The sequence below is a fragment of the Podarcis filfolensis genome (assembly GCF_964270895.1).
Source record: "Podarcis filfolensis genome assembly, chromosome: 9".
NCBI classification, from domain to species: Eukaryota; Metazoa; Chordata; class Lepidosauria; order Squamata; family Lacertidae; genus Podarcis; species Podarcis filfolensis.
Window position 1 is genome coordinate 18,054,823 of NC_139610.1, and position 12,415 is coordinate 18,067,237.

At 41.6% G+C, this 12,415-nt stretch overlaps 1 protein-coding gene and 1 long non-coding RNA gene across 7 annotated transcripts in view; one reads left to right on the plus strand and one right to left on the minus strand.

Moving 5' to 3' along the window:
* The first annotated feature begins 340 nt into the window (after window positions 1-340).
* Window positions 341-6,071, plus strand: LOC310770351. The gene is made up of 2 exons (XR_014552100.1): window positions 341-442; window positions 848-6,071. It is a non-coding gene; the product is annotated as an uncharacterized lncRNA (long non-coding RNA).
* SMIM14 (small integral membrane protein 14) overlaps window positions 2,017-12,415 on the minus strand; it is a 35,394-nt gene continuing 24,995 nt past the window's right edge. For all 6 annotated transcript variants that reach the window (XM_083630892.1, XM_083630891.1, XM_083630893.1 and 3 more), the window contains 2 exons: window positions 7,693-7,841; window positions 2,017-6,355 (listed from right to left, as the gene is read on the minus strand). In XM_083630892.1, coding sequence (XP_083487018.1) covers window positions 6,323-6,355; window positions 7,693-7,841 — 182 coding nt within the window. In that variant the 3' untranslated portion in view covers window positions 2,017-6,322. The remainder of the gene's footprint in view (window positions 6,356-7,692; window positions 7,842-12,415) is intronic.

Genomic DNA, 12,415 nt, shown 5'->3' on the forward strand with positions numbered 1-12,415 from the left:
GGAATTGGTAGTTCCGTGAGGGAAGCCTCACCCCAGTTAGGAGCACCCCTGGCAAACTACAGCTCCCAGAATTCTTAGCGTGCGAGGGGCGGGGAGTGGCTTTGAATACGCGGCGTGAATGGGGTGCGATTCAGTGGTTCTCCAAAGGCGCGCCAGGAGAGGATGGCGATGCTGGCGGGAAGATTAAAGGATCATCAGAGACTTTAATTTTATAGTAGCAAAAAAATTAAAAATATTGGAAATATACAAATGTAATGGAGAGTTCACGCCTAACTTGAGGAGGCATACATTTGTGGGATGGGATGTGTGTGTCTTAACTTTATTTATAAACCTGTTTATTATATATATTGAGTTTTCATTTTGCTACATAACCAATTAAACATTTTACAAACTTTGAAACATCCAGTGACTTTGCTTCTCCTTCCATGGTTCGTGGTTTCCTGTATATTTTACTATAATAATAATAATAATAATAATAATAATAATTATTATTATTATTATTATTATTATTATTATTATTTATTATTATTTGTAGCCCGCCCATCTGGCTGGGTTTCCCCAGCCACTCTGGGCGGCTTCCAACAAAGATGAAAAATACACTAAAATGTCACATATTAAAAACTTCCCTGAACAGGGCTGCCTTCAGATGTCTTCTGAATGTCAGGTAGTTGTTTATCGCTTTGACATCTGATGGGAGGGCGTTCCACAGGGCGGGCGCCACTACCGAGAAGGCCCTCTGCCTGGTTCCCTGTAACTTGGCCTCTTGCAGTGAGGGAACCGCCAGAAGGCCCTCGGAGCTAGACCTCAGTGTCCGGGCAGAACGATGGGGGAGGAGACGCTCCTTCAGATATACTGGACCGAGGCCGTTCAAATCAATTTTCAAACTTTTACATCAATCAGTTACTATTTACTCTGTTGGATTTATTTTAATGCTGCCAGCGTTTTCAGCTGTGTACAATTATTTTCCATATATTCAATAAATATTTTCCACTCTTCTTTGAGTATATGTTCTTCTTGCTCTCTTAATCTGTGGGTTAAATGTGCAAGTTCTGCATATTCTAACATCTTTAAGTTGCCAATCCTCTTTTTGGGCCAACAAAACGGGCTTTTGTTGTTGCATACATAAATAAACTACTGGCACCTGGGAATTTCTACTTGGGTTATTCCCAACAAGAAGGACTGGGTTTTTGGGGAAGGTAAATTTAAACTTTTTTCAGCTCATCATAAATAATTTCCCAATATTCTTTTACCTTTCTGCATGTCCACCACGTATGAAAAAAGGTACCTCCCATTTCTTTACATTTCCAACACGTATCTGATTCTATGTTATACATTTTAGCCAACCTACTGAGAGTTAAATACCATCTAGGAATCCTTTTCAAATACAGTGGCACCTTGGTAGTTGAATGGTTTGGCTCCCGAATGCCGCAAACCTGGAAGTGAGTGTTCTGGTTTGCAAATGTTTTTCTGAATCCAAACGTCTGACGCGGGTTCTGATTGAGTACAGGAAGCTCCTACAGCCAATCGGAAGTCGCACCTTGGTTTTTGAACCATTTCAGGAGTCGGAACAGACTTCCGGAATGGATTAAATTCGGGAACTAAGGTACCACTGTAGTTCTCTTTCAGAGAATAACACACAGTAAATTTCATATCACTTTTCCAAAGTTTCTACCAGAGGTCCAGTTCTATATTGTGTCCTGTATCTACATTATTGCCCAGTGTGTCACTGGATGCTTTAACTAGCTTGTCTTTTGTTTCCCATTCTAACAAGAAATGATACATTTTTAGACTGATGTTCATCCTTATTTTTTAACAGTTCTTTTTCAAATTGTGATCTTTGGTCCAAAACTAAAAATCATGGCAACATAAAAATGTAAATGGGGCAGCCAAGAGAAAAAGAACGGAGGTGGGAGCTGTAAAAAAACAAAACAAAACCCAAGTTAAAAGCGTCAACTAGATAAATTGTTACTTCTCTCCCAAACTGATCATGTATAAAATCCACACATTCACAGAGGGTAACTAATGGTTACTATTTATTTAGATCATTTTAAAAAGTGCATAGTACAAGCAAAAACCTTAGTTAAAAAACTGCAAATTCCCAAATGGCACAGATACGATTTTTGTCTGGCATGATTCAAACAATTTTAAAGCCTCCCAATCTAAACTATAAAAACACAAGTCACATTATTACTCACGTCTGCATCAGAAAATTAAGGCTAAGTGAACTGCTGATATTCTATAAGCACATGTGAATCTAGGGTCAATGAAGATTTATGTGATCAGGATTTCCCTTTGTTTTGAAGCAGGTTAATAGGAGCTGTAGGATGGGATTTAATCAGGGCCGCAGTGTAGAATATATGGGGGTATAGCCCTCTTCTCCCATGGTAGTCTTACAATTAAAATTCCCTCCCTGATGCTGTTTAGCAGGTGGCGGTGGCTTTAATTAGGAAACAGCATTAGAAAAGAGGGTGATCCTGTCCTCAGTGCCGTGGTCCTAATCCAAATCTCTTCCCTACTCCCCCGCCCTGTGTGGCTACTATTAACTTTTTTTTAAGTGTGAGAAAGCCTGGTGCCGTGTCTAGTTTGTGCATTAAAAGCATTTTTTTATTTTTAAAAAAGTATTAGAAACTAAAGCATAAAGCGCAAGCCTGCTTTTTCTTTCCCATCAAGCAGGCTGTGCAGTCTCTCTCCATCTGATCACTGAACCCTTAATACAAAGATCAAGTTCTAAGAATGAGGTCCTTCATGAGAAGTGAATCTGGTAAGGAGGCACTAAAGGACACCTTGCTTTCCTCAACCACCACCAGTGTAAGTGTATTGGAAAAGGAGGGAGAATGCAGTTTGGGCCTCTCAGCAGAATATTTCCGTTTCCCCTACTACACTGGACTAGATGTTGGTTGACAGCCCCTATTTCCCCACCATCCCTCCATCTGAAATCTTAAAGCAGAGGTTTTCAAACTGTTCTGGCAATCCTCGAGTTCCTTGCCAGGTTTGGCAAGGGTGCACAAACATGTCTGGAAGTCAGCCTCCAATGCCTAGCTGTACTATAGCATGCCGATCCATGAAGACCAAGAGCAACAGGTCCATCATAGACAAAGCTAAATGTAATGAACACCACCACAATTTTTTTTAACGTTATTTGAATCTTCTGCAACACACTGTTTTGCGGCAGGTTAAGCAATCTGGAACAGCTTCTCTGATGCTCAAAAGACTGTCTTAAAGCGCAGTACGGATTGTTCTGCTTGCTCCTAAGTTAGCAAGAATGTTAATCATCATACGTTGTCTGGGGTGGCTGAAAAAAAATTGCTAGTAGCGCCCCCACCCCCGTAAACAAAAAAACTTACCATGGTACAATTTAGGACCCTTATTAAGGCACATTTATTCTACTGTAGAAGTGTAAATCACAATGAGATTGGTTTAAATTTGCCATGGCTTTTCCCATAACAAGATGAAAGGAGTCAGGAAGGGCCATAACTCAGTGTTGAAGCATCTGCTTTGCATGAAGAAGGTCCTAGACAAATCCTTGGCATTTCCAAGTAGAAGAAGAGTTTGGATTTTATATCCCGCTTTATCACTACCCGAAGGAGTCTCAAAGTGCCTAACATTCTCCTTTCCCTTCCTCCCCCACAACAAACACTCTGTGAGGTGAGTGAGGCTGAGAGACTTCAGAGAAGTGTAACTAGCCCAAGGTCACCCAGCAGCTGCATGTGGAGGAGCGGGGAATCGAACCCGGTTCACCAGATTGCGAGTCCACTGCTCTTAACCACTACACTATACTGGGAACGTCTCCTGGGAGTGTCACTGCCAGTCAGTGTAGACAACAGCGAGGAAGATAGACCAATCCAGTATAAGGCATCTTTCTCAAAAATATTTTTGTTCGAGATCCATATTTTAGGGGTCACTGATCCAAATTTAGTATAGGACCAAAGAAATGTTTTGTTTGTAGAGTTAGGCCATTATTGCTGCATTGCTAGGGGTTGCACTAGAATGATGGTCCCTTCCAACTCTACGATTCTGTAAATGATTGCAATCCGTTTTGCTGCGATATTGCTAAATTGCTATAAAATTGTCAGTAAGAAGCTTCATAGCCAATCTAAAACATAAAGGGTTCTTTTTGTTCTCTGATAAAGAAAAACAGGCAGAGTTTCACTCCCAGCTGCAGTCTTAGGAACACTTACTCAGATGCAAGCCCCACTGAACATAATAGGACTTCCAAGTAAACATGCACAGGACTGAACAGCATAATGTTCTTAAATTACTTATTGCATATGTATTTTCCTTTCCAGTAGCTAAACTGGAATTGCGAGTACATGCATACCAAATCATCTAAGCCATCTTATATTTTCCCGCTGGTTATTCCAAGAATAAAGTAAAGTAATTGACAATGCGTAAGAAAAATGCAAATTACAATTCCTACATTTCATTTCTGGCAACCATAAATTACGTCTCATTGAAGAGTCTGTTCAAAGAAGCCAAATTTGAGGATGCTTTCAGCATTAAAGCTGTTCTACACATTGAATACTGAGATAGCAGAATTCTGGGATGTACACTTGAGACTGCAGGTGGGAGGTGCACGCTTTTGAACGCTTCTGCACCTAGGAAGGGGATCTCTGCAAGATGTACTATTCCATCAGACACAAAGGTTTCATGAGGCCTTATCTAATGCGATAGTTTCTTTGAAGCAGGAAAGGTTTTAGCATTCAGAACGACGACACCTTCCACACATCTGCAATTGCAAGTGGTACAGTCCAGAATTTTATCACCTCAACTTACCACTTCAGTTTCTGTGGTATACAGAATATCTCTTGCTGGGGATTTAAGCAACACTTAAGTTGTCTCTTAAGATGTCTTTGGGTATGCCCACAAGTGATCCTGAAGACTCTTTTTTGTCTAAGGGAAAGCTAAACATAAATAATGTAATTCATTATGCATAAAACATTTTAAATCCAAATGGCAGTCCTTAAAACTATGTTTAATATTTGCAAGCAATCTGTTCTATTTCTGTGAACATTTGGTGTCTTTACATTACTGCTTGCTGATTCCATCCATAAAAAAATGGCAGCTGGACTCTTGCCTTAGAGGCACAGCTTTGGCATGCTGTTTCTAAGAATATGAAAATGTTAACGTCTGAAAATAAATAATGAAGATTGGAGTGATGCAGCAAGTAAGTACATAGGATAAATCTAGTTCTATGGACTTCAAAATAGAATGAGATTGTTGTATTTGGTCATTGTTTTCCCTACGGTATTTGAATAAGAGGTACTGAGGTGTTCTGATCTACAGTTCCACAAACAGTCCAATATGCATAGACTGCTTCCTTCTTTCAAAGGCTTCTAACAACTTCAATGACAGGGGAAATCCTTACAAATGCATCATTTTTACCTACATACACCATGCTGCTGCCCTGCCACTGAACTGAATGGGAAACCTTTACAATCCAGAGCAGCTTCACGTGCACATTGGAGCCCTACATTTACAGAAAATAACTGGATATAGGTAGCTGTGGACTGTAATATCCACTACAGAGAAGTATACAGGTAACTATTTTTATTATAGTATTTGTAAATATTCCTAGTTTCAAATGTAACATTTAGTTATGCACTCTTTAGTTATCTTAATACAATACTAAATTTATTTGCTTGCTTCCAATAAATACATTTAATTTGGCCTTATTTTAGAGAAGGATGTACTTTGGACAACACTAACACAGATATAAATAGTAGACATAATCCCTGTGAAACAATTCTGGTTCGCAGGCACAGAGTAAATCCAAAGTTGTATTGATGAGATACAATTTGGGTTTTTCTAAATTGGGGAGGCTAATGTGTGGCCAGTTGGATGTTGCCAGACAATAATTTACACCATCGCTGACCGTTGGCCATGCTGATTAGAAATGATGGGAGTTTTAGTCCAGCAATATTAAGAGGAGCACAGATTAGCCACCCCTGTTCTACATCAACTCTATAGATAATGGCACATTCAGTGGGAACTTCTGTGCAGTTCCCTCCACTCCATAAATGTACATAGATCACGGAGACATTATTGGTGGACTGCAGGGAAAGAACAATTTGTTTGAAAAATGACAACTAGGCTTTAATTTTCTTTCGGATATTATTGCAAAGTGCAATAGTGCCTAGAGTCCAATGAACATCAGCAAAAATGCCACATATGTTAACTTATTCAAATATAACGGGAGGGGGAGCAAAACAATTTTAAATGTATGGAGCAGAACAGTATTGTGTGCGACATAGAGAAGTATTCTGGTCACGTTCGTTCTTTTGGTCGTGCAAGGTTACAGTCGCTGAGCTTCCTCCAGTAAGGTCTAGTCCACAGGTGGAGCTGGTGGTTCTTGCCCCTGTGTGTCAAGAAAACACTGATTTATATATTTTAATTTCATATAGCAGCCTGGTTTTCAAGACAGACATTCTATGTAAAGGGGCATGACATAATACAAATTAAAACATAGGCAATAAAATATAAAGCATCTACTTAAAACTACTGAAAGCTAGCGCAAATAACCCAGCATAACTTAAAACACATACATAACCAGAACTCAGCACTAGTTCTACTGCTTGCAAGTTACTCACTGAAGGCCATGACAAAAAGATGGGTCTTCACGGCCCATTTAAAAGTATCAAGGGATGAAGCTTTCCTCATGTCACATGGGACTGAATTCCACAACAGCAGGCCACCACCAAAACGTCCCTGTTCTATGGGCCCACCATTAGAACAATAGGAATGTGTACAAAAGAGAAGAAAGATTAGAACAGTAGAAAGAAATGTGTACAAGAGAAGAAGCTGTCCATTTCAAGATTCGCCGTACACCTTTTTGAGTTGAGGAATGCAATGGCAGAACCAAGAGTGCCAAGGACAGATAGAACTCTAGCTGAGTGAGCAACTTAGAACTGGAAGTATTCAGAGATGTCTTCAGGCCTGGCAGTGAATAGAGATCCCCATATCACTCCCTTTGATAGACCAAGAAGATGCTTCCAGAGTGACCACAAAATTTATTAGAACCAGGAAGTGGGCATCTGCCATTGTCTAGTTAGCAGGGCAGACCCTCCTGCGTTGAGGACTAGTAGGCTTAGTGTCAGCTTATCCCTGGCTCGGTTCCATGCAAAACCGTCCCGAGTTCCAGCCTGATCCTGATACCAGCTACAACAGGGAATCTTCAATACTCTCTCTCTCAAACAACAAAAACAAAAAAAATATACACAGACCTCTTTCTGTTCCCTTTCCTTCCTCTACGCAAGGGTGACCGAATTTCCACATTAAGTGCTAGAAGTATAACATACTTGGGGAAATTGTTCAAAAGGTTTTATAAATCTGTTGTGCATGAAGTCTGTGCAGTATTAGTGCGTTGTGCGGGATGAAAGGGGAGAGCATTTGCTGTGTGTAACAACATTACAGATTTCCATTGGTTGAAACCACTGCTTTAAGGAACTTTTTATTTAAGACTGCACCAGATCGCAACACGAACGGTTTTGTAAACAGGAATGCAACGTCCGAATGGATGAGGAAAATGCATTACTGGCACAGTGTAGCACAATTTGCTAAAAGCCACATATGAACTGCATTTGTGTCTTGGTTTTTCTTCGAGAAACTCAGGCTTCTGCATCACATATTCCCCTCTCCCTGCCTCATCGTTTGACATTATGTAGGGAGGTTAACTAAAAACGTCGGAATACTCACATTATGTGGGCTGGATGGTTTTTCAGCTGTAAAAGGTCTTCTTAGGTTAGCAGGTCTCATCAAGAACAGTACCAGTGCCAGAACCAGCCAGCCCACCATTATCATTGTCACACTGATGTCATTATCAGCAGACGGATTGGGTCCTGGCACTGGAAGGAAAAGAACACATGAATTAAACAGAGTGAAGAATTTCAAGTCACTTTTTAAGATTAACTACAATTAAGGGGACCCAGATGGGGATTACACAGCATTTTGGTAGAAACAAGAGGGTCAAGTTAACGTAGAATCTCAGGCTTGTCAGATAAGTTCAACTCTTGAAGGAGGGCTAACTGGCTTGGAAAGAGAAAAGTAGCTCCACCTCCTGAGTCACTGAACAAACACGGTCCCCTGTGAGTCACTGTTAAGCCTTAACCTCAAGAAATAGATGACTATTTCTTAAACACTGTCTGCTTCTTTTCCACTTCATCTTTAATGGCTTTTAAACTGATCACAGGGCTAGTTATTTCATCTGTACTCATCTCTGAAAGTTTATGGTGCCATCTAGCAACTTTCCAACTGATGGGTGATCTCAACATTCTCACTTCCATATTTATTTTCTTTCCTCTGTGTCTTTTACTTGCTGGTCAACAGGGTCCCTAATGTTAGCAAAATTTTTGAAAATGTAAAGAGCAAATAATTGCTGATGGTTACCAAGAAGCCGTCATCTACCCACTGACCAATATAAATTTTGTAGTGGCGGTAAAAGGCTGAAGCTATTGAGGCCTCCACACTATATCCTCCTCCTGATGGATATAGTCACACATGCAGAACACACACATTTATGCAAAGATACAAATACAGTGGAACCTCTACTCACAACCACAATCCATTCCGGAGGCCCGTCCTTACGGCAAAATAGGTCGCTGGTAGAAGTGCCATTGTCCGCAGGCACATTTGGCGGCAGCCCGCTTCTGTGCATGTGCAGACGGCAGCAGCCGCTTCTACATGTGTGTGAATCACGGCAAACCTGGTGTTTACTTCCGGGTTTGCCACGGTCACGACTTGGAACAGGCCTAAGTAGAGGCTCTATTGTAGTCTAATATGTTTACATTAATATTATTTAATAAAGTTAGTACCAAATTGATTAAATCCACAGCAGCAGTGCCTCAGTGGTGCAAAGTGCCTTCCATCAGCTCCGGATAGGGATAGCCTAACTACTGTCGTCTATTCTCTGGTAACCTGTAGGTTTGATTACTGCAAAGCATTATACATAGGGCTGCCTCTGAAGCTGGTTCAGAAACTTGCTAGTGCAGAAATGGGCAGCCAGGTTGCTCACCAGGACCAGACAGTTTGAGCATATTACACCAATCCTGGCCCAATGGCACTGGCTGTCAATTATGGCCCAATTCAAACTACTGGTTTTGAGCTATAAAGCCCTAAACAGCTCAGGACCGCGATACTTCCAGAGCCACCTCTCCCCATATGAACCTACCCAGACCCTGCGATGATCACCTGAGGCTCTTATTCATGTGCTGCTTCAAAGGCAAGTCTGGAGGGTGGCAACACAAGAACAGGCCTTTTCTGCAGTGGCTCCCCATTTGTGGAATGCTCTCCCCAGGGAGACTCACCTGGCACCTTCATTATACACCTTTAGGCGCCAGGCAAAAACATTCCTCTTCAACCAGGCCTTTGGCTGATGAACATCCTATATCCTTTTAAATGTGTTCACAAAGGGGTGGTTATTGGTTTGGTTTGTTCTTGTTTTTATTATGTATTTTGTGATTTTACGCTGTGAACTGCCCTGAGATCTTCGGACGAAGGGTGCTATACAAATTTAATGAATCAATAAAAATAATATAAAAATGGGAGGGTTGCTCAGCCATGATTACTGAGCAGAGGGATGCCTCCACTCTGTCCAAACCTCCCACAGTCTGGCTGGAGAAACAGTTTGGCTTGCTCTGTTAATCTTGCAGCAGTACAGAAAACTAATTCGGCTCAGAGCTTCGTGCCAGAAGATTGCTGCCATAAGAAGCCAAAGAACATTGAAGGCAGCAGTATCATGTAGTCACAGTTCTCAGAGAGGAAAGCTGATAAGCACCCTGCTTTTCTTCTGTAGCCCACAAAACAATATCCCCCTAAACTTCTGGAGGCCTCATTTCACTCATCATTTTGGCAGCAACTGATATGACCGGGCCTTTGAGAGACAAAAAGCTGGGCTGCTGTGGAGTTTTAAATCCATCAAATATCTTACAGATAAGCTGACCACCTCTTTAAGAAGTTGTTCTCTTCAAGGCAACACTTGGAAGCTCCTATTTCCAGGGCTCATCAGTTATCTGCATTTCCGCCAAAGGCATCTCCTGTATGACAGCCCTCTCAACGTCAAACTGCGAAAGAGACCTTCAGCTTCCTTGGGCAAAGGTTATTAGTAGTGTCCTTGGGGCTGGGGCAGAGAGGGAAGGCCTAGCAGGAAATAAGCTCAGAGTTGGAAGCAATTAAAATGATAGATTTTTAAAACCTCAGGAGAAAGGTTTCTTCCTCCTCCTGTGACACAGCTCTGTTCAATATACACTGAGCCTCTGACTGCCCACTCCTTTCCTCAACGTATTGCAAGAATACATATTTAAAAATGTAATCAAACTAAAGAGAAAGCAGTTAGTATTTAATAATCATATAGCATATTGTAAGAATTGCCAAGGTATAGGAAAAGTTTGAAACGTTTGTGGTGTGCTTAAACATTTTCGTAAATTATCTTTACAACAGCCTTCAAAGTACGGCTGAAAGAGGACAGGATATTGTTCATGCAGCAAATGAGAACTCTGAGCTAGAAGCTTGCTGAAGGCCATCTAATAAGTTCACGGCTAAACTGATATTTGGACTGGGGACTATTTGTTCCCGGCTCACATCAGGACGATAACCACAATCTTATGCAGAGGTTTTGCCAATGGGGCAGAGAGGAAGGGCTCTATCCTTGTTCTGCAAAGCAAGGTTGGGAAATCTTTATGCTGCAAACTAAGGCCCGGGGGCCAGATCCGGCCCAATCACCTTCTAAATCCGGCCCGCAGACGGTCCAGGAATCAGCGTGTTTTTACATGAGTAGAATGTGTCCTTTTATTTAAAATGCATCTCTGGGTTATTTGTGGGGCATAGCAATTCATTATTATGTTTTCCAAAATATAGTCTGGCCCCCCACAAGGTCTGAGGGACAGTGGACCAGCCCCCTGCTGAAAAAGTTTGCTGACCCCTGCTGAGAGGGTCGGATTCCCTCAGGGGTAGTCTCATGTGGGACACATGTCAATGCTGGACAGAGGAGGGCTGATGAGGGGCAGGAACAAAGTTTTATGTATTAAATAATCCAGAACAAAGACTGCCCTTCTTCAGTTTTCGTCATGGCTAGCTCAGATTAGAAATCCTATGCAGGTCTACTCAGATGTAAGCCCTGAGCTAGGTTTGATGGGGTTATTTTCTGGACAGCAATTCCATTCTGACTTTAGTGAGCTATATACGTACACACCCAATTCATTTTCATCAAATAAAATTCTGCCCTTTCTGAAACTATATAGAAAGAGGGAAAGCACAATTTTGAAAGCTAAGAGAAGGAAGGAGGAAACAAAGAAGAAGGAAGAAACTGATAGAATGGAGAAATTGAGAAGATACAGTAAATGTTGAAGGGCACACAAAATTAGCTGGGGGGAGGGGATTACACGTTGCACTTGGGCCCCAGGTTGCTCTCCACTGTGTTGCAAAGGGAGAAGCAACACACCTTGGGGATAAGACAGAATAAAAGTATGGTCTGAAGACACAGAAGACCACCACCTTGTTAAGCTAAGCTAGTTTGAGAGTGGTCAGTGCCCAAAAGGTAAGGTAAAATACCCCTGGATGGTTAAGTCCAGTCAAAGGTGACTATGGGGTTGCAACACTCATCTCATTTTCAGGCCGAGGGAGCCGGTGTTTGAGCCAATCAAAGCTGACAGAGACAACAACAGAATTAGCTGCCCCCAGAAGGGCTACTCTGTCTCTGTGCCAAGTTTCTGCTTTGGCAAGGTCTTTTCCCAATCTTTATGGGCATAACAGTGTCATTAAACACCAATTTTACTTGCAAAACTACCATTTTTTAAGTTCAGGAAGCACTGCTAGCCTATATTATCTCAAAGCAAATGAGTGCTGTTTCACTTTGTCTGGATGCAAAGACCAAACCCAAGAGTTTCACACTTCCACAGAAAGACTCCAAATGTGCAAAATTCAGGGAGTTCCCCTCTCAAGTCATCGTTTTCATAATGATTCATTCATCTGCAGCAATGGAACAGACGTCAGGCTGACTTCAGCAGAGCCCCTGCCCTCCTGCTTCCCAAACCAAACCCCACCCAAAGTTCCAGCCTTTACTCATTGGCCAAAAGGGTTTGTTTGTATAAGCTGGGTCTCAGACAGGAAGCAAAATAATCATAGGCTCCCAAACCACTTGCTGCACTCCTCCAGCTCTTCATTCCTATCAGCAGATGTGACTAAGGGAAAACAACACAGCAGATGTCATAATTCCCTGCCAATTCGAGCTAAGCCCCCTCACCTCAAATCTAGAAATAAGCTTATTATTCCACTAGGCATTTGGTCTTTTCAGTTGATATTGGGGGTGTGTGGGAAGTGTCTGCAATTTTTTATCCGCTGTTCCCATCTTCTTTTAAACTGTTTTGAGTATGTTTCCCTGGTTCCCCCCCTTTAACTCTAATATGTAAGCCCGAACAGAAATCGG